General features: G+C 35.9%; 1 protein-coding gene across 2 annotated transcripts; it reads left to right on the forward strand.

The window, feature by feature from the left end:
- The first annotated feature begins 142 nt into the window (after positions 1–142).
- DYNC1LI1 (dynein cytoplasmic 1 light intermediate chain 1) lies at positions 143–20,103 on the forward strand. Of its 2 annotated transcripts, XM_081345078.1 has the most exons (14): positions 143–272; positions 465–570; positions 869–942; positions 5,837–5,953; positions 7,308–7,538; positions 10,176–10,345; positions 10,802–10,895; positions 11,886–12,021; positions 12,451–12,562; positions 14,790–14,849; positions 14,965–15,009; positions 16,257–16,377; positions 16,567–16,725; positions 18,708–20,103. In XM_081345078.1, the coding sequence occupies exons 2-14, from the start codon at positions 467–469 to the stop codon at positions 18,818–18,820; spliced, it is 1,536 nt and encodes a 511-aa protein (XP_081201204.1). In that variant the 5' UTR covers positions 143–272; positions 465–466; the 3' UTR covers positions 18,821–20,103. The 2 variants fall into 2 exon arrangements, with proteins under 2 accessions (XP_081201204.1, XP_081201203.1); XM_081345077.1 differs by lacking the exon at positions 143–272 and having other exon boundaries at positions 292–570.
- The last annotated feature ends 2,387 nt before the right edge of the window (positions 20,104–22,490 follow it).

A 22,490-nucleotide genomic window follows, 5' to 3' on the forward strand; every position in this document is an offset into this window, starting at 1 on the left:
AGCGACCTTTTCCCTTTTGCTTTTCGTCAACCGTATATAATACCTACGGCCCATGAAAGGGGGGATAATAGAGAGGAACTAGGAAAAACGGACAGACCAAGGCGACAGCGAGAACTGAGGAAGCACCGAGAAATAGGGCGCGTGCAAGCGCTAGGGAGCCCTCCCTCTCCTCGCGCCTCGGCCTCAACATCCGGGTTTTCGACCACGCTTCTAAGCCTGCCGTTGCCGCTCGCCCGGGTGGCTCTCTGCCTCGCCTCTCATTGAAGAGAAAGGTGAAGAAGTTAGCGGCGGCGCCAGCAGTAAGGGCGATTTGCTGGGTGGCGTCCATAAAGGGACAGGAGGGGGATCCGGGCTTGTCTCCGCCTCCCTCCCGGTGTTGTGTGTGTGTGTGTGTGTGCGCGCAGCGAAGATGGCGGCGGTGGTGGGAGGGCGAGCCGGCTCCTTGCGTTCCTCTTCTTCGTCAGGGATGAGCTCGGGCTACGGGGCTCCCGCTGCCGCTCTCGGCACAACGAACAGCAGCGGTGCAGACACACGCGCCGGAGTGGACGAGGACGACGGACAGAATCTCTGGTAATTGAACCCGTCTCCCTCTTCCTTGCCGGCTCCAGATCTCCCCTCTCTTCTCGGTCGCCCAGCAGCTGCCCCTGCGCCGCTCCTTCTCACGGACTCCTCTTTGGTGGGCTGGGGGTCTCGCCGGAAAGGTCCTCCGCCATGTTACCGTCGTCCCGATCCCTTATGTTCTGTCCCAGGGAAGTTCTGTCTTTCCTCCCGCATCCTTCGCCCAGCACTGCTGCCGCGCCGTGACAGGAGTGGATCCTTTTCTTCCCGGGCCTTGCCCTTCCTCACGGCTCTCCTTGTTTCGCGGCAGGTCGTGCATTCTCAGCGAGGTGTCTACTCGTTCCCGATCTAAACTACCTTCTGGGAAAAACGTCGTGCTGTTGGGTGAGTGGTCCCTTTCTTCTATTTCCTGCTTATTCTGTACTTGGATTATTCTCTCGTGGCTTTTCCTTATTCATCGGGGTTGGACCGCTTCACGCTTCCTTTCAGAACGCCGCTTGTGTCGAAGAGAGAGGTGGATGCCGCCAGTGATTCACGCTGATCTTTCATTCTACTTTCTCGTCCTCATCCTCGGCCCCTCGCATGATATAACAGATTTTCTTGTGTTAAACGCAAATGCGTCGCTGGAGCGTGTTTGTCTTCCTTAAACAGTAGTAGTATGTATGAAGTAAATGTTAACACTGTTTTTTAGGGTCTGCTTTGTGGTCTTCGTATGTCTTGATTGATGGGGAAGCTGAGAAAAAAAGCTTTGTATATTTGTCTAAGACCTGTCAAATATGTTTGATGAATGATTTATCAGCATTATGCTCATTATAACTCTTAGATGTCAGTTATTATCTTAACATTTTTTTTGCTATTTGTTAATAGTCAAATAGCTGAATTGCTTGATAGTAACTGATACTTCAGGTTGTCAAGATTTATCTGAACCAGCAATTACGTCTTGGGGTGTGGGGAGCCTCATAAAGTCCTAGAACAATTAGTGTTATTTACTGATGGAAGTTTACTATTTTGATGATGCAGTAAACTTGTTTCTTGAAATACAAACTTGGATATCAAGACCCTTCTGGGTTAGCTTTCAAATGGCTACTTTAAATAGTTTTTAGGTTAGTTAATTTAAGTTGTAGAAATGATAGATGAAAATATTGACTGTAAAGATGAATGACACAGATCACTTGGGCTTCTAATTACTAGATAAAAAATAATGCATTCTTCAAATTGATTTGGCAACCATATGGAAATGGCTTTTAAAAAATAATTATTTTGCAATCTAGCATTCAGCATATATGGTTGTATGTGCTCTGGTTTCTGTCTCTTTACAGGTAGTCCTCAACTTATGACTGATTGCTCAACAAATATTCAAAGTTATGATGGACCTTACCAGGACTACTTACTACTTGGATTTGAAGTTCTGTCAAAGGCTTCTCTGTCTATGATAACATTTTGGATGCTTGGCAACGGGCCTGCATTTGTGGTTGTTTGCAGAGTCTCTGACTATGACTTACATTTTTTGTTAGAAATCAGGGTTTTCTTCTGGTTTCCAGCAAAAACAGCCATTGCTTGTTCAATGGATTCATTGAATGATTGTTAAGTGAGTTTTGCTGCATTTTTGCCACTTTTTTGCCACAGTTGTTAAGCAAATCATGGCAGTTGTTAAGTGAATAATGTGTTCACTAAGTGAATCTGGCTTCCCCTATTGACTTGGCTTATTAGAACCTAGCAGGGAAAGTTACAAACAGTGATCACATGACCATGAGACAGTGCAACTGTTATAAATACATGCCAGTTGCTAAGTACCCAAACTTTGATCATATGACTGTGGGGATGCTGCAGAGGTCATAAGTGTGAAAACAAGTCATAAGTCATTTTTTTCAGTGCCATTGTAACTTCAAACAGTCAGTAAATGAATGGTTATAAGTCAAGGACTATCTGTAATAATAAACTATTAATGCAAGTGTCTCCAAACTGTGGGCTGCAGCCCACCTCTGGGCCATGGCCTATTCATAACTGGGTAGCTTGACTGGTGGGCTGGTGCGCATGTGCAATCCCACTTCCACAAGCAGCGAGTCCTGGTTCTCACTGCCCCACTTGCACTTGTGAAGCCCCAAAGACTTCTGTCTTGCTTGAGTGGAGCTGTGCATGCGGCAGCCCACCACTCACACAGCCTGGGTCCCTTCTCCCCCCAGCCAGGCCACCAAGCTACCTGCTCCCGATATTCCAAAAGCAGAGCGGTGAGAGCAGAGGCTGAGTGGCACAAGCATGCCCTGCTCAGCTTTGCTGACTCACCAAGGCTACCTGCACAGGACACCCAATCTGCTTTTGGAGCATCAGGCAGCCTTGGTGAATTTGAAGGAGCACTAGAGAGCGCCCCCAAGGGGTTCTCTTCTCCATGCCAAAAGCTTTTGAAATGGAAGAAAGGCTTTCTGGAGCAAACTTGCACTGCTTCAGGCATTCTGTCCCTTTGCAAAAACTTGGTGTGGAGAAGCCTGAAGGAGTCGAGACCGTGCCCCAAAGGCTTCTATTTAGTCCTGGGTGAATGGAGCTGTATGTGCCAGTTCACTGCTCATGTGGCCCAGTTCCCTCTCCCCCTCCCCAGCCAGGTTGCCAAGCTGCAAAGATTGGGGACTACTGTCCTAGATAATCTTTTACATGTTTTCCTGAAAATAAGACAGGGTCTTATTTATTTATTTTTTTGCCTCCAAAAGAGGCACCAGATCTTATTTTCGGGGGATGTTTTTTATACTCACCTCCGGCACCAACAGCCCCGCCCAGCTGGTCCATTTGTTCTGGGGCCTAAGGAGCAGTTACATTCTGCAGTTGCATTCGGGCCTGCATTTTGCAGTCAGGCCTTTCTGGAAGGCCTATGCAGCCAAGTTCCAAACTATGGATTGAATTCTTGGCTGCAGTGGCCTTCCGGAAAGGCCTGTGACTGAGAGATGCAGTCCTGGCTGTAGATGAGGCCTCAGAAAAAGGCCAGCGAGGAGAGATGGCTGCAAGGTAAGGGGTTGTGGGGCATATGGGGCAGATTCACACCTCCACCCCTATCCTAGCTTGATTTTTCAGTGTGTGCCTCGCCCCAAAATTAGGGCTTATTTTTGGAAGAGGGCTTATATTAGGGGAAACACAGTAATATTTTTTGCAGACTTGCACAAAAACTGCTGCCAATACAGAAGTTCTTTACAGTTTTCATCCTTTACAGTATTACATTGTTACTTATTTTAAATCAATTTATTTAACTGTTATTTTTGGCTAATGCAAATTTGGTTTTAATTGTTTCATATTTTATTCCATAGACCTTTTTTGGTAGTTGTACTCTAAAAGATAAGTTATAAATGTTTATCAAGTAAATGAATATGGAATGCAGAAGGCTACTTGATAAAAAAATAGTTTAAAAGCATATCACCTCTTTATTTTTGATATTTTATCTACATATTAAATAGTCTTACCTGACATTCTGAGAAATGTACACATCCTTATATTGTATATTAATCCCCCATTCTCTTAAGACAATTGTACCTTGTTGACTGCTGTTCTGCAACATCAGTCAACTGTATGGAGAAGACTTAAGAGAATGTCATAAAGAGAACTGGAAAAAAATATTCTGTATGTCTCGAATATGAGTCAGTGTAGTATAGTGATTAAGGTACTCATCTAGAAACCAGGAGATTGTGAGTTCTAGGCCTCTCTCAGGCATGAGAGCCGGCTGCATGACTGACCAGACACTTTCTCTCAGCCCAATCTGCCTCACAGGATTGTTGTATGGAAAATAAGAGACAGGAATAGTAGGTATGTTTGGTTGCTTGAATTGGTTGATCTTTTTTTAAAGCAAGATACAAATCTAATAATAACAGTAATAATAGTTTGAATCCTAGGCATTTGCTTCCTTTCCTAGCAGCTTCCCATAAGCAACCTCAATGTAGAAGCCAGCAGGAAAGGTTGCAAATCACTCCAGTAAATTGCTCCCACTTTTCTTCTGCCCGTAGCATCCTCCTATATATGACTCATGATTGCTTGCACCAGCCTTCCCAGGCCTTCCCCACCCTACCATGCCACTCCTATGTTCCTTAACTAACCATGCCTCTTCCTACTTAACAACCATATTGGGATTACAGTAGCAAGTGGGACTGCACAGGACTGCCATTATTAACTATATTCTTTTCCATAGTAGCCTTGAAATAATATCCATAAGCCAACTTTTTTAAAAAAAATTCAAACATTATATGGTATACTATCTTTTGAGACATAGGATTTGTATTTGGGTATAGTAGACATACAGATCTCATCTTTAGGAGAAAAATAAATCCTTTCTCTTCTCAGGTATGGATCAGAAGGACTGTCTTTGACTCAATCTTAGCCAGATGTGGGTGTTTGGACTTCCCAAATCTGATGATATGCCATCTTTAACTTCGGATGGGGTGGTATACATTTGGGAGTCTTCTTGAACTTGCAGCTCCAACTTGAAGAGCAGGTGTCAATTGTAGCCAGGAAGTGTTTGCACAATTCCATCTTGATGCATCAGGAGACCCATTAGACAGTCAGACTTGTTTTAGTCATCTCATGACTTGACTGTTGCAATGCTCTCTACATGGGACTGACCTTGAAAACCATTAGGTTTTCCAGAATGCAGTGGTGTGAGCAGTAATGGGCATGCCTTGGTATGCCATATAATATTTCTGCTTTGCCAAGCTGTTTGTTTCAAAGGATGGGCTGTTATCTATAAAGCCCTACATAGCATAGAGTTTAGTTACTTGAGTCTTCCATAATATCCATCAAACTCTTTCAATCCTACAAGATTAGTATTCTCCAGTCAAATAAATACCTTCTTTATGTTATGTTTGCTTTCTAGAAAAAGGTTCCACTTAAGATCTGGATGGCTCCACTTGACAGCTATTTAAAAGAGCTGTGAAGAACATCATCAAGGGATACTGAGACTCTTCATTTCTCCATGCTTTCCATCTTTTATCTTTATTTCTTGTATTTTTTTGGTTTTATGATTTTTTTGATTGATTGTGATGAGCTCATCACAATCGAATCAAAGAAATCATAAAACCAAAAAAATATAAGAAATAAAGATAAAAGATGGAGAGCATGAAGAAATGTTATATTGTTATTATTTTACATTTCATGAAATGGACTGTAATATATATAAAAGTTTATTTATTGTTGGCATCTAACATGAAAACTATTTTTGCTGTAGAAGGCTGCTATGCTTCTGTAAACTCTTGTGAAATATATTAGAAGTAATGGTAATAAATGCTCAATTTTTGTTTTTTAAATTTAGGTGAAGATGGAGCAGGTAAAACTAGCTTAATTGGAAAACTTCAAGGAATTGAGGAATACAAGAAAGGAAGAGGAATGGAATATCTGTACCTAAATGTTCATGATGAAGATAGAGATGGTAAGTACAGTTGAGACATGAATATACTATATTTTTATTTGGGGTACCTTGCGTATTTTAAAATGTGTGTCATCTTCATTAATCAACTATTAAATTATTCCTTAGTACATGGGTCCACACACCCCTGACTATGGCTCACTACCAGGCTGTGGCCTGTTGGGAACTGGGCCGCATGAGCGGCTGGCCAGTGCACATACATGCGCAGTTCAAGTTCAAGCCCAGCATGCATGTTCATGCAGAACTCAACTTGAGCGAGCTGGTTTCCCCACACATACCAGGCCACCAAACTGTAAATGTTGGGAACTGCTGCCTTAGAGTATCTCGTCTATTATATATTAGGCTCTCTGCATATCTATGGGAGTTGGTAGGAAATAAAGTGAATTTTGAAAGTATGGTTTACACTGTAGAAAATGTGATGACTGGTTGAAGGTAACTATGCGAGGTAAGACATTTTCATTATCTTTAATTACTGCTACTTGCTATTTTTTTCTCTCAAAAAGCATTTATAAAACCTATAACTTCTGCATCATTTTCCCCCATCGTTTCTAATTATTTTTCCAACTGTTTAACTTTCATACTGAGCTTTTAACATTAAAGTGTGCCATTTCCTTCAATGTCTGTATTTCTTACTTGTTTTTGTTTTGTCTCTTTTTTCTTGTTTTTGTCTGTTTTTCAAACAAAAGCTCTTACAAAGTGGCCAGTGTCAAAATTCACCTGACATTTTGCATCCTGCTAACAAAACAAAAACTATTTCGTTGTGAATCATAATGAAGTTTTTAGTTCTAGCTACTTAAAATATATTTGATCAGATAAGAATTCATACCTTATTTTTAATGAAAGGTGCTATCATGTTTTCTTTTGTAAGAAATTTTTTTAGAAAATAAGGTAAAGGTAAAGGTTCCCCCGCACATGCGTGCTTGTCGTTTCCAACTCTAGGGGCCGGTGCTCATCTCCGTTTCAAAGCCGAAGAGCCAGCGCTTGTCCGAGGACGTCTCCGTGGTCATGTGGCCGGCATGACTAGACGCCAAAGGCGCACGGAACACTGTTACCTTCCCACCGTAGTGGTCCCTATTTTTCTACTTGCATTTTTACGTGCTTTCGAACTGCTAGGTTGGCAGAAGCTGGGACAAGTAACAGGCGCTCACTCTGTTACGCGGCACTCGGGATTCGACCCGCCAAACTGCTGACCTTCTGATCGACAGGCTCAGCGTCCTAACCCACTGAGCCACCACGTCCCTTTTATTTTAGAAAATATTTGCTATTAAAATTCAGTGTAATAATTGTGATGTATAGGTCTATGGTTTATTGTTATAATTTCTGTTAATGTGCTACTTGACTTTTGCTTTGTTTCCAGATCAGACAAGATGCAATGTATGGATTTTGGATGGTGATCTGTATCATAAAGGCCTGCTGAAATTTGCTATAGAAGCCACCTCTCTAAAGGATACTTTAATTATGCTGGTAGTAGATATGTCTAAACCATGGACTGCTTTAGATTCATTACAAAAGTGGGCAAGTGTTGTAAGAGAACATATTGACAAATTAAAAATTCCTCCTGAAGAAATGAAAGAAATGGAGCAAAAAAGTAAGTAGTATATAAATGCTTAGGTATTTAATACATGATCTATAGCCTTAATTATAAAGGCATCTTTTTCCATTCTGAATATATTAGCTATTATGATTGTCAGTCTTCTCTATCAAAATCTAATGGTGACTTTAGATGTAGCATCCATTTTTATACTAAAAACTAATTGAAGGAGAAGACTTTGTCTTAAGAGGTAATATAAATTTTATCTTTTAATTGAAAATTAAGATTTTTAATATTTTATAGTGACCTTCTAAATATATTTATATTTTTATTATAATTAAAAAGCCTACCAGCCATTATATGTGAGATTATCTTTACAGTCTCTCCTGGAAATAGTAAGTTTAGCATATAAACAATTCAATGTAATATTCTTAAAATAGTTATATTCATTATAAAGCTGTAGAATCAGTGTGTCTGTTCAGAACATATCATTTAATTGAATTTTTTTAAAAAAAATCTTTAAAGGCAGGTGTATGTCTTTTTTTCACCTGTTTCTAAAAATGGTCTTAAGGAAACGCAATTGGGTCAAACATCTGAAAATAAAGATTACTAAAATATACTTCTGATATTAGTGTCCTGCTCCATAATGATGAACTCCATTGTTACTCAGAGATGTGACTTCTCCATTATATCCACTAAATCCTACTTTTAATATAAATAAGAACTTCTTAACTATAAAGAAGGTGCTGTGGTATCTTGTTTTACTAGATCAGCTTTAATGTGCTGCCAACCAAGAATCAATAATTTGGTGCTCTTCAGATGTTTAGCTTATAAAGTGTTAGCGATGCTGATTGAGTGATAGAAGCTTGGCCTTTTTTAAAGATAGTCCTAGAGACTGATTTTGGATTTGAATGTGCAGGTTATTCCTAATCTATGAGTTATAGGAAAGAGTAGATAACTTATTGGATTAAAGGATGTTTCTAAACAATAGACTAGATTCTTCAGTTCAAAGTCTACTACTCTTTTCTGTTGATAATTCATTTATTTATTTATACCTCATATTTTTAATCACTCATTTTTTAAAAAATAATGCTTAATTTTAATTAGGACTATGGATACTTTTATTTGTTTTTCTTAATAATTTTAACTGAAAAATTTTACATTAATAAAAGTAAATACAAACTAAACTCAGAAAGAAAAATAGAAATAGAATAAAAAGCTCAAAGAAAGAAAAAAGAAAGAAATTTAAAGAAAAAGACAAGAAATATTTAAAGATGTGATTTCTGATCTTCATCACCAGTGCAGGTAGTCCTTATGACTAATTGCGCCTGGAATTACAGTTATAAGTTGTCTTGGTCATAAGTTGAGACATCACATGACTGGACCCAATTTGTAAGCATTTTTTGCAACAGTTGTTAAACAATGCAGTCATTAAGTGAACACCATGGTTGTTAAACAAATCCATTTTACCCAATGGTGTTTTTGCCAGAAACCAGAAGTGAAAATTGGGAAGTAGTAATGACCATGGGACACTATAGATAATCATAAAGGTGAGCAAGTTGCCATGTGCCCAAATTGCCGTCATGACCATGGAGGTGTATTGCAGCAATTGTAACTTTGAAATCAGATTGTAAGTAGTTTAGAAGTGATCTGTTGTAACATTGAACAGTCAATAAGTGATCAGGCATAAGTCAAGGACTACCTGTATAAACAAATTTAAGACCTCTTCATCCCCTATAAACAAATATCTCTTCTTCTTGTAACTCATACTGAACTCATACTGAATTTATATGCAAATTATATATCCTCAACTTTTTAAACCAGGTGTCAACAAAAAGGGCTACTAGAGTTTTATAGTAATATGTTTTATTTTAACCATGGTCAAACAAACCAGCTTTATATTTCTTCCTTTTACTTCTAACCATCTTAATCTTTAATTCAGATATTTTGTAGGATTTGCTTTTGCTTTTCGTTTTACCATCTCAGAGGCTTCTTCAAGGCTTTAGCAAGCCACTGAGCAAAGAGACACTTGCACACAGCTTCACAGCGTCTCTTCCCCCAGCCCTCTTACCTTACTGTGATGCCTTCCATAAAGGAAAATCCTACTTGGATTTTGACTTCCTCTTGTCTCTGGACTGGCTGAAAGAGTTGCCTGCCAAAGGAATTTATCTCCCTACCTCCTTGGATTTCAACAATCCATGCAGGCACAGAGCCGAAATCCTTGGCAAACAGCTTTTTTCAGTCAGCCCACAGAGCAAAAGGATTCCCTGCCAAAGGTTTTCAGCGCCATACGTGCTTGGATTGCTGAAATCCCAGCAGGCAAGGAGCTGAAATCCTTCAGCAGGCAACTCTTTCAGCCAGTCCAGAACACCAGAGGGAGTCCTCTTGCCAAGTGCAGCAACTTGCAATCTTCCCTGTCAGTTTCCTCACTGATATTCTATGGAAGCCAACAGAGAGGATTGCAGATAGTGATTACATGGCAACATTTTGTAAATATGAACTGGTTGTCAAACACTCAGATCATGATAGAGATGTGACATTTTACAAGCTGTAAAACACCCTTTCCAGGTCAATTGTTATTTGAATTGTTGTTAGGTGAATGGTAATAAGTCAAGGACTATTTGTAATATTTCTGATAGAAATGCAAAGTTTATTTAGAAAGAAAGTAATTTATTTTATTTTATTTTTTTCCAGTTGTTAGAGATTTCCAAGAATATACAGAACCAGGAGAAGATTTTCCAGCTTCTCCGCAAAGGAGAAATACTTCATCACAAGAAAACAAAGATGATAGTGTTATTTTACCTCTGGGTGCAGATACACTAACATGTAACTTAGGCATTCCTGTAGTAGTAGTTTGTACAAAGGTTTGTTCCATTTTGGTTAAAGCTATATGCCTTCAAATAATTTAATTAAACCTTTAAATTAATTGGTTGGTTCATTAACACCTTAAGAGAAAATAATATATTGCTTTTTTTAAAAAAAAATCTCTTATTTTAGTCATTTCTTATTTCTTTTACTCTCAGTATATTGTAAACTAGTAAATGTGTAGATCTTTGCATGTAGGTTTTAAATGTATTTTACATTGCTAATTATGATTTTGGAAACATTAGAACTCCAGACTATTAATGTAAATATTGTTTATTTTATATATTCAGAATTTCTAGACATGCAAATAAAAATAGAATTTTATATTAAACACAACTATCTACATTAGCTCAATGTCTACAACTATTTACACCCCAACCCCAATATTTTACATTAACCCCAACCCCAACAACCAATTATTAACCCCAACAATAATTATTTTACTTATTTTCCAGTGTGATGCCATTAACCTTTTGGAAAAAGAACATGATTACAGAGACGAACACTTTGACTTTATTCAGTCATATATCCGCCGATTTTGTTTACCGTGTATCCTTTGTGAGATACAGTATTAACTTTAAATTTAGATTATTGTAAAGGTCATTCTGCACCCTCCCTGCTGAAAGAAAAATGATTAAGGTGATAACATTCTATATTGATCTTATAGACTGAAATATCAGTAAATGTTTCACCTTTATATAGCCTTTGTTCTTCCTTCCATTTCCAAACAATCAAACCAGGAGTTATTTTTTAATCATCTTAATAGAGAAAAGTTGTTGAAGAATAATTTGAAGTTGGCCTTATTTATGTTCATTCTAAAGACAGTTGCTATCGAGTCTTATGTAAGAAAAGCAGGAAACTATTAATTGTATATTTAATTGCCTGTGTTATAAAAGAAGGAATAAAGGGTCTATATGAGTGGCCAGATGGCTTTTTCTTGTTTTATTAAGTTGTGACATAATCATTCACAGTGGTATACAAGTAAATATCAGCAGTTCTTGTTTAGTGACCACAATTGGAATCAGCAACTCAGTCTTTAATTAATTGATCACTAAGAGAAATTATGATCCTACTTCAGATTTTTTTTTGCTTTAAAGATCTGAGAAGGTTGTAAATGCAAGAATTGGTCCCAAAGTTACTTTTTCACTATAATTTCATGCCATAATTCTGAACAGTCACTGAATGAGACACTCACTTTTATCTATATGATAAAAGCATGTTTTATAGCAAATTATTAAATTCTTAGATTTGGCATAATTATGACACTAATGAAACTAATTTTAGATTTTTAAACTTGGTGGATATTAGCATATAGCTCTAATTGGGGTCCCAGTTTGTTTTGACTATTGTTTTTTCAGTATTGTTTCATTATGTTTACCTACCTTACTCTGTACACCGCCCCGAGTCCCTCGGGAGAAGGGCGGTTTATAAAAACAAATAAATAAATAAATAAAATAAATAAATATCTAAGGTAATATTTTCAAAGTATGTAGATTTGCAAAAATTAAAATTTAGGATTTTCTTTAACAAATAATTCAGATGGTGCAGCACTTATTTACACTTCAGTAAAAGAGAATAAGAATATTGGTTTAGTTTATAAATATATTGTCCAGAAATTGTATGGATTTCCTTTCAACATACCTCCTATTGTCGTGGAAAAAGATGCAGTATTTATGTAAGTTATTTAGTAATAGGATTTCTGTATAATCACACCTTTAAAATATTGTTGCTTGTTTTCAGTGTTTTAAATGAGTTTTAAATAAGTATTTCCATTTTCTGAAATACTAGCACTGAAGTAATTTTTAGAATTCATTGGGAGGGGAACATCAAGGCAGAACACTATTCTTGTCGCACTGAAACCTCCAATTTTTGTCCTATGTTATAAAAGACTTACAACTGCAGTATTTCATTACTCTATATTGGGTTAAGGGGGAAAAGTATATTCAAAAGAGTAATAAATAAACACTGTGTGTGCATTTGTATGTGAATTTTTTATTTTAAATTTCTAAAGGGTCTCAAGAGATTTAATGTGAAAAGAACAGTTATTTTGTTTGGCAGAGAATGAAAAGTGAAAAATTGTTGTGTGATAGAGTTTTGCTTTCAGTCCTGCAGGATGGGACAATGAAAAAAAGATAGGAATATTACATGAGAACTTTCAGACGTTAAAAGTCAGTGACAACTTTGAAGATATTGTTATAAAGCCACCTGTCAGAAAGGTAATTGCTTAATTAAAAGTCATATTAGTATATTGGTTTATTTGCAAGCTTAGAAAATCTTAAGCAAGAATAATGTGATCTATTTGAAATAAAACTCAAATTTCTTCTTTGATTGTAATTAACATATTTAGAATTAATTACCGTATTTTTCGGACCATAAGATGCACTTTTTCCCCCAAAAGTGGGGGGGAAAACGAGGGTGCGTCTTATGGTCCGAAGGTGATCCGTATGGCCAGCCCCAACCTCTGCAAGTGGAGCACGAATCGGCACGTGCTGAGAAACGCCGATCTCACGCTCCTGCACTCTCCCTCGCTCGGTTTCAGCTTCCCTTGCTACAAGTGAAAGCAGGCTGAAACGGAGTGAGGAGATTGCCAGGAATGCGAATTGGCTGATCTCGCGCTGCTGCAATTTGCCTTGTTTCAGCCTGCTTTCTCTTGTAGCAAGGGAAGCTGAAACCGAGCGAGGGAGTTTGCAGGAGCGCGAGATCGGCCGATTCGCATTTCTGGCAATCTCCCTCACTCCGTTTCAGCTTGCTTTCTGCAAGAGAAAGCCGGGTTGCAGGGCTGCCTCTGGGGGTACTGCTCTAATGCAGAGAGGGAAGGACAAAGAGGGAGGGAAGGAAGGAAGGAAGGGACAATGGGAGAGGGAGCGAGAGAAAGAGAGAGAGAGAGAAAGAGAGGGAGAGAGAGAGAAGGAGAAAGATTTTTTTTTCTTGTTTTCCTGCTCTAAAAACTGGGTGCGTCTTATGGTCCGGTGCGTCTTATGGTCCGAAAAATACGGTATCATTTAATAAAGCTGTGGTTTTAATTCCAAGGTTAGGCAAGCTTCCTCTTTACAGTATTGATCTTTTTAAAAAAGTTGGTGAAAACTGAGCTGTTTTAGAGACCCTTTTCCATTTTTATTTTTGTATTTTCTACTTTCTTGGTATTATGTTTTTTGGCTTGTGCTGTTTATTATTGTTATTTATGAACGTTGGGTTTTTAAATTGTCCTATGGGTGTCTTAATTGTATTAATTATTCTATGTAAACTAGAGAAATCTTTTTGAATTGCTAGGATAGAAGTACATAAAATCAGTTCATTTATCAATCATTTAATCCATAGCTGTGGTATATTTCAAGAGTAGAATTGGGAATATCATTTAAAACTAGATTTTCAGTAGGATATAAAATTAAAGTTATAAATTTTACTTATAAAATTGTTTTAGACAAATTTTCTCATCTTTTAATGTTAGGAATATTTTATGATGAAGTTGCTTTTAAATAGTTATTTCTTCTGTTAGCATGATATCTGTTGGCTGCCTTGATATCATGCTTAAGACACAAAATCTATCCTATGTTGTTAATGTAAATGTCATTTCAGATAAATGAATGAACTTCTGCTTGCCAAAGAAATAAAGCTTGTCAAATAATGTTGGTTGAATGCCACCCAGAGTTGGTTATAGATGGTGGTTTTGCAAAAGTTTTTAATAAATACATAAATTGAATGGGTTTTTTATCTTATAAAATATATTGTTTTTCTGCTGTAATCAAGATGATATCTAAATCAGACATATTCAAAAAGGCAACATTGCAGATAACTATACAAAAGGCTACATTTTCTGCATGAATGCAACAGAAGCATGGAAGTGTTCTTGGATGCTATTCTTGAATATCTATAGTAATTAGTGCTTAACTCCAATTCTATTATTTATTTATTTATTAGATTTTAATACCACCTTTATTATTTTTATAATAGTGCTTAAATAGCAAAATTAATAATGCAGTTTTACAGAGCTCTCTTGGGTGTTAATCATATTTTCCTTCTAATAGCCCAGTCACTCATAAAAGATCATACCATAGCATGAAGATATGAGTCCATCTCATTTCTGTCCAAAAATTAGTTGTCAGAGTTAAGCTATCTTTGAATATGAAAGTTCTTATTTTATACTAGATACCTAATTCATACTGAAGTTGGTAGTTGTTTGTGAATTTATATGATAGCTTGATAAAATTTTTAGCAATTGGAACTTGCAAAACCACTGCTTTGAGAAATTCATCCCTGAGTCATAAGTATTTTATGATAAGCAACAAAAAGATAAGAGATTATTTAGGAGATTTGATTGATTAAATGAGACCTAGGCTATTTAAGAATGTTAAAAGGTCACAATAACGCTGGGAAGATGGCTTTCTGATATTTATGTATCTCATACTTTGCTACACTCATTTTAATAAGTTTTTGTTGTTACAGTTTGTACATGAAAAGGAGATAGTAGCAGAAGATGATCAAGTATTTCTTATGAAGCAACAGGTATTAATCTGTATTTTTCATAATCATTAAATGTATTTGAATTAGAATTAATTTCATATATATTTTAGTGTTTGTGAAATGTTTATGCTCTTGCATGTTTGATTGTGTTTTTTAGACTCTGTTAGCCAAACAGCCACCCTCTACACCTGGACGACCAGTGGTTAGTAAAAATAAAATTAACTTATTCATAATTTACAAAGATTTTGTTCTAATGTGATAGAGTGGCACATTTCTAATAAAGTATTTCACTGTCTCTGCATTTTGTACCCAAAATCTTCAACCTTTTGATTCTTTTAGACTGTATATATCTTGTAAATCTACATACCTAACAACTTTTTGAATTCAGTGGGACCTCTGCTAAATTGTATATCCTATCTTTTCTTCATTACATTTTTTAATTCTTTGTATCAATGAAGATCACTGTATGTGATTTTTTCTTGCTTTTGGTATAACTAATAAGCCATTTCTAAATTTTCCTTATCAGATACCTCTTCAAACTTGACAAAGTTTTGGTACCAATAGATCTATAAATGCTTTATACCACTCATTGGGGAACCCATCTAATCCTGGGTTTTACTTTTTGTCATTTTTTAAATTACTGGTTTAATCTCTACCTCAGATAGTGGAGAAAATAATAGTTATTTTGGTGTATTATTATATGTGGTAGATTAATTTTATTTTAAAAGGACTCTATGTCTTCATTTATCCTCTAGTTTACTATATAATTATGAATCATTTGTTATTCTAAAAAATAACCCCAGAATACCACTGATGAAAAAAAATAAGTTTAATTTTTTAGATTTTGAGGACATGAGATATATGCCAAAATTGAGATGTTTAGTTAGCAAAGTTTTCCAATGTTGTGAATGCTATTCAGGTGTTGATGGTGGAAGTTAATATTCAGTAAATCACTCACATTTTTATTTTGGTCATAGACCAGCGAAGAAGTTTATAATGTACCTCATATTTTTTTTCTTCCTAATAAGTATTACATTAAAAAGTGTTACCTAATCCATTGTAGTAGGATTCAGTAATCATCAGTCTATTCTTGTTCATTCTATCAATCTATATGCCTTAAATTACAATCTCTTTTTCTTTTTTGTATTTACATAAGGTTTCCCCCTTTTCCTAATCTTTGTTAACACACCTGATAAAAAAACTTTATTTAGAAAACTTGTTTTGTAGGAAAAAAGAAGGAATTGATTAATTTCATCCTTTCAAGTTGCTAACCTGAGATGAAATGCCATTTATTCTAATCATTGATAGATAACCTAATTCGTAACTTTAAAGGATTTTTTTTTCTATAGGCAGCTAATCTAAGCAGAATATTTTTAACATCTTAACATTTTCCAGATGATCTTATGTCCATGGGATAAGTAATTTACATTAGGTTCATGTTATGTATAGGACACCTCACCAAGGGTCCCTGGAGGATCACCCAGGACACCAAACAGATCTGTAACCTCCAATGTTACCAGTGTTACACCCATCCCTGCTGGATCTAAAAAAATAGATCCTAGTATGAAAGGTAAAACACTGAAGATATTATTAATTTATTGTAATTGTTTGAGATTTTTTTAATACTCAGTTGGTGAGGCAAGCCTTTCTATATAATCAACATTTATATTTGTATCCATTGTATAACAACGTTTAATTATGTTTAAACATTTAAAATTGAACTACAATACATTATCACCGTGTCATGGAAATTTTTCAGCTGGAGCCACAAGTGAGGGAGTATTGGCAAACTTCTTCAACAGTTTGCTGAGTAAGAAAACTGGAACACCTGGTGGATCCAGTAACATTGGTAGTCCAGGAGTAGGAAGCACTGGAAGTGGTAGCAATGGTAATCTGCCACCGTCTGCAAAGAAGTCAGGTAAAAATTTAACTCAACTGAATTTAGATTAACTAAAGTCAATCAACTACTGTAAATACAGTATAAGAACATATAATGATTTAACATTTATGTTTAGTGATTTGTATTTTGACTGATTTCCTCATTGTTACAAATAGTCCAATGTACAAGCTCATAAATTCTTCTACAGAGCTTTAACTTTGACCCTTTCTTGCCTATAACTTGTGGATTTATGAAAGTCTAAAAGGATGTTTTTTCGGAAACTTATTGCATGTGGTTTTGCCAAAACAAAAAACTATTTCTTTATTTGTAAAAATTATTAGGCACCATGTTACTACAAAGTAACTATGGGTGGCTTAGGTATCATTGACTTACAATCACAATTGAGCCTCAAATTCCTGTTGCTATGTGAGACATTTGTTAAGTGAGTTTTGCCCATTGTATGACCTTTCTTGCCACAGTTGTTAAATGAACCATTGCAATTATTATGTTAGTAATTCAGTTGTTAAGTGAATCTGGCTTCCCTATTGACTTTGCTTATGAGAAAATTCCAAAAGGTGATCACATGACCCTGGACACTGCAAGTGTCATAAATGTGAGTCAGTTGCCAAGCATTTGAATTTTGATCACATGACCATGAGGATGTTACAACTGTCATAAGGGTGAAAAATGGTCATAAGTAACTTTTTTCAGTGTTGTAACTTTGGTCACTGAATGAATTATTGTAAGTCGGCAACTACCTGAAGAAAAGCTAAAAGACATAAATAAAGTACTTTGAAGAACCAAACACTGCACCCCAATTAAAAGTGGGGAAGGCAGGGTAGGATACGGGGCAGATGGAATCTGTTATTAATCTATCAACTCCCTCCACTGTAAGATTCTCGCATTAGAGCCCCAAGGTAACTGGCAAAGCCAGGTCCTTAGGCTTTTGTGGAAGGTCAGGAGGGTTGGAGCCGACCTCATTCCTGGGCGCACTATGTTCCAAAGGACATGTGCATATTGATTCCCTGTTGTTTATGTTTTTTTCAAGTCATATTATAAAGACTGCTTAGATAACAGTTAGAGAGAGAGAGAGAGAGAGAGAGAGAGAGAGAGAGAGAGAGATACATTATGGCAAACTGACATCAAGATGAATAATGTACTATCTTTGTAACAGTAAAGTTATACTATTGTTAATGCTCCAGTTATATTTGTTCAATATTTTTCTATACTCTGCCATGAACTAAATTATTGCTACAGCATAAGTAGATATTTGTCTCTCTTACCTTTCTTTTGCGTGTTAATGGGAATAAGTGAGGTATTGATTATCTTTACAGGCAGATTCCCTCTCCTTCAGCCTAGAATATGTATATTTCTGTTTTCTTATAATATTTTGAAGGTACATTGATAGGAAGCTAGTATAGGAAATTACTGTCACCAATACATTGTTTTCTAATATATAAGTATAGATGTGTCTATTTGTGATACTGATTTTTTAGACTTTTTATGCAATATCTTTTCTTGTCACACTCATCCTAAGATTTTGCCAGTTCTTTTTTGTCAGTTTCCTCATTCCATAACTGGTAATGACATTAAAAATCATCTCATACTACTAATTTTTTACTTTAAATGTTCTCTCCCCAATTCTTATCTTAACATCACCAAACATTACGGACAGTACCTTAGAGATGAAATTGGCTTTTAAAAATATAGTAAGATAAATTGTTAAATTGAATATGGCTATTAGAACACAACTTTGGGAAAGCAGTTTGTTTCACCAAAGAGAATTAGAGGGGAAAAAACAAATGTACCCAAAAGAAATCAGGTAAAGATACCATTACAAGATAACATTTATGAAACTAAGTCCACAGCATGTATTTTCAATCTGAAAAAAATTATGTGAAATGCATTTTAGTATTAATTAAAATATGTAATAGAAGTAATGTTAAATTCTGTAATAAAAGCATGCTTGGCATATAATGCTTGCGTGAAAAATTATTTAAAAATTATTGCTTTTTTTATAGGGCAAAAACCTGTTTTGACTGATGTTCAAGCTGAATTGGATAGAATCTCACAAAAACCAGATTTAGTTTCTCCAACAACACCTACGTCCCCCACAGAAAGTGGAGCATCTTGAAGTCACCAAATGAAGCCATTTATTCAGTTTTATGGGATAGTTTAACTGACTCTGTCTCTGCATCCAATGACTGGAACTGGAAAACTGGAATGTTTTCAGAAAAGGACAAGCAGATGATAACTGTTGTATTGCTGAACATTGTAAAAGGGAATTGTATAGATAAAATTATTACACAATGTAATACTGCTATTCAGTGTGATATTCAGATTTGCTTACTCCTTAAAGTCAGTGCCATTCTGTAAATTTGAAAGTGTCCACTTAATCATTTGAAATCATAAAGCTGATTGAAGAGTTGGCAAAATGATATGCAAGAAACATGGGCACTTAATTTATACTGAACTCCCATTTTAGCTTAATTCAGTTTTACAAATCCTCATGGGGAAAGATCTAATTTTGTTGGAGAAACGTTAATCGACCATTGTTCTTTTGTGCACCTTCAATTAACTCAAATTTTAACACTATTTGGAATATGACTTCAGATTATGCTGATCTCATTTGAAATCTAACTGCATTACACTGTTTGAACTAAGGAGTGCTACAGTATTAAGGATTCATTTCAAATTTTTGGCATGGGCACTTTGGAATTCTAAATTTCTGAAAAATGATGTACATGTGAACATTATTCTTAAATTAATAATAATAAAATGCTTAGATCTGTTTTGCATCTAAAACCTTAATACTCATTTTTGTGTTTAGGTAGAAATCTCATTTAAAATCTTTCATACAGATTTCCACATGTTTTTATAGTGCCCATTTCTTTGCTTTTGGGAAAGTCACATCTGTCTTTCTGTTTGTATCCCACCTTTATTATTTTTACAAATAAGGCAACAAATACAGCAGTGGCCAAAATTGTGGAAATCTTTTGGGAAAAGTGTATTTTTGAGGTTTGATGGCTAACAATACCACTTTTTTGGAGTAGTACCATAAAATTATATATCAATGGATAATTTAATCAAGAATGTAATGCAACATAATTTCTTCAATTATCTGTACTGTATTCTATGAAAAGTTATAGCCAAATAACCAGAAGAAGGAAGCACAGCTTAGGTTGATATCAGGTAAATTTCCTTCATCTGATTGTAGCCAATGAGCATGAGTGTTTAGAGAGCCATTCAGATGTCATCTTGTTTTGGCAATGAGCCAATCAGATCACACAGGATTCAGTTATTGATGTCATGTATTGAAGCTGAGAGGAGGACATTTGTCAGTGTGTTATGTGATCTCTTATCAAGTTTGTTGGGGGTTCTTTCATTTAGTGAGCTTGTAAAATGTAATAAAGTAATGGTGCGAAAAATTGACTTGTTGCCCAGAAAGCGATGTAAAATAGTATTATTAAGTGAACAAGGCTACAGTTTAAAGAAATTAGAAGAAAAATTGGTGGAAACTTAACCAAAGGTGGCATTTCTACTGTACACTTTTCCCAAAAAAGGTTTCCACAATTTTGGCCACTACTGTATATCCAACATACTTTCCTCATCCTATTTTCCCCACAATAACCACACTGTGAAGTAGATTGGGCTGAGAGAGAATGACTGGCCCAAAGTTATTCAGCTGGCTTTCATGGCTAAGGAAGACTTGAAATGACAATCTTCTGCTTTCTAGCCTGGTGCCTTAACCATTAGACTAAAGTCACCAAACTGGCTCTTTCAATTTGATAAATTAAATTCTAATAGGCTATCTTCTAAACCAGGCATGTCAAACTCGCAACATAACATGATGTCACATAACGTATTGCGACTTTCCCCATTGTCAGCAGTGGAGTGGACACACTTGCCGTAACGCATATGCCCAAAGGCCAGCAGTTTGACATGCCTGTTCTAGACTGTTGATTAGATTTTGGTGGTCTTATACAGTGTAGAAGTACTCTGAATACTATGGGTCCATCCATAAGCTTTTAAACATTGTCTCATGAAATTCTACTGTCACAAGTAATTTGCCATGCAATATTTGGGGCTCATGTTTAACAAATCCAAAGCATGCTTAAATAATTACATGATAGCTAAACTCAGGTCATTGGCCAGTATGTCAGCAAGGTAAGAAAAATACAAATTCTTACATAACATCATAGCATACATGAAAGTGCTATTTTAAAAACTTCATATAACATTAAGATCTTTATCGAATATATTCCACATTCTTAGACAATGTTTTGAATAGATAATCAGCTTGAAGGCTTTTTCTTGGAAGTAAACTCAAACTACAGTTGTTTTACATCATTAAGATCTAACTCTAAATGCTCATTCCAACAACGAACATATTTACAGAAGGTTCTTTAAAGAAGTTTTCTTCATTTATAATGAAAACATTAAATAAATTGAACCTTTGAACAGAATAAACACAGTATTAACATTTGGATGTGCATTTAAGATTTACACAAGTTTATACTACAGAAGAGGTAAGTAATATATCTTTCCAGTCATTTATATATTAAAAGTTGAATTGTTTGTGTTTAATTTTATTATTTGTTTTAATTTATAACAAAAGTTTTAGAAAAGATGACATGGTGGCCTTGTGGTTGAGATTTTGGGCTTGCAAACTGGAAGGTAGGCAGCTCCCAAACACTACATGATGGGATGAACAGAATTTGTGCGCCTCGGCATATAGGTGGCCCTCAAGTTACAACAGTTCATTTAGTGACCATTCAAAGTTACAACGGCCCTGAAAAAAATGAATATGACACAACCATTATAGCATCTCCATGGTCACATGATCAAAATTCGGACACTTGGCTGCTGACTCATATTCAGGAAGATTGTACTGTCCCAAGGTCATATGATCACCTGTTATGACCTGACAACGGGGAAACCTGATTCATTTAACAACCATGTTACTAACTTAGCAACTGCAGTGATTCACTTAATAACTATGGCAAGAAAGGTTGTAAAATGGGGCAAAATTCACTTAACTGTTTTGCTTAGCAACAAATTTTGGGCTCAGTTGTGGTCATAGGTTGAGGGCTACCTGTAGTCATATTGGCCACATGACCACAGAAGCATCTTCAGACAACATTGGCTCCCTCTGCAAGGAAACAGATGAGCACTGTTCTATATAGTCATATATGACTAGACAGCCATATACAGAAAAAGCCTTATAATTTGACAGAATATGCAAATGAAACAGGCTAATATATTAAACTAGGGAATATTTGTCTTATAGAGAGGTACCAGCAAAAATATTTTCTGTGCTATATGCTCATATATTTAATTAGATTTTAATAGGAAAAAAGTCTAAAAAGGCAAAGAGATGAGAAGTCATATCAATGCCAGAAGTGAAATCTCACGAAGAAAAGACCTGGATTGATTAGGAAATAGCCCTAAAAAAAAACCTGAAAATCAAAGTAGATAACACACTAATGTAAAGTGCAGTAGCTTAATTTTTATATACAGCATATACTTAAAATCAACTACATGGACATTTATGTGTTCTGCTTGCCCTTTTGGGAAATGTACTGTATAGCTACCACTGCAAATGTCATTCTCTGTTCCTTTCAGTTTGGTGTGTGGTTTGTGTCTAATCAAAGCTTGCTGTGAGATTTAAGAGCAGAGGCAATCTTTCAAGTGGGCTTTAGCTGTTCAGTGTTTTAAAATAAATATTAAGATCATATTTGGCAGCCAGAGAAAACAGCTTTTCTTAGTGGTGCAGTTACATCAAGTAAAAATTCCAAAAACAA

Source organism: Vipera berus (genome assembly GCF_964194415.1).
Source record: "Vipera berus genome assembly, chromosome: Z".
In the NCBI taxonomy this organism is placed as follows: Eukaryota; Metazoa; Chordata; class Lepidosauria; order Squamata; family Viperidae; genus Vipera; species Vipera berus.

Excerpts from the sequence above, each read along its gene's own strand:
- DYNC1LI1 (XM_081345077.1), top strand. The coding sequence starts at position 410 with ATGGCGGCGGTGGTGGGAGGGCGAGCCGGCTCCTTGCGTTCCTCTTCT. Across the intron at positions 943-5,836 it reads GAAAAACGTCGTGCTGTTGG|GTGAAGATGGAGCAGGTAAA; the intron begins GTGAGTGGTCCC and ends TTTTAAATTTAG. Across the intron at positions 16,726-18,707 it reads ACCGTCTGCAAAGAAGTCAG|GGCAAAAACCTGTTTTGACT; the intron begins GTAAAAATTTAA and ends CTTTTTTTATAG.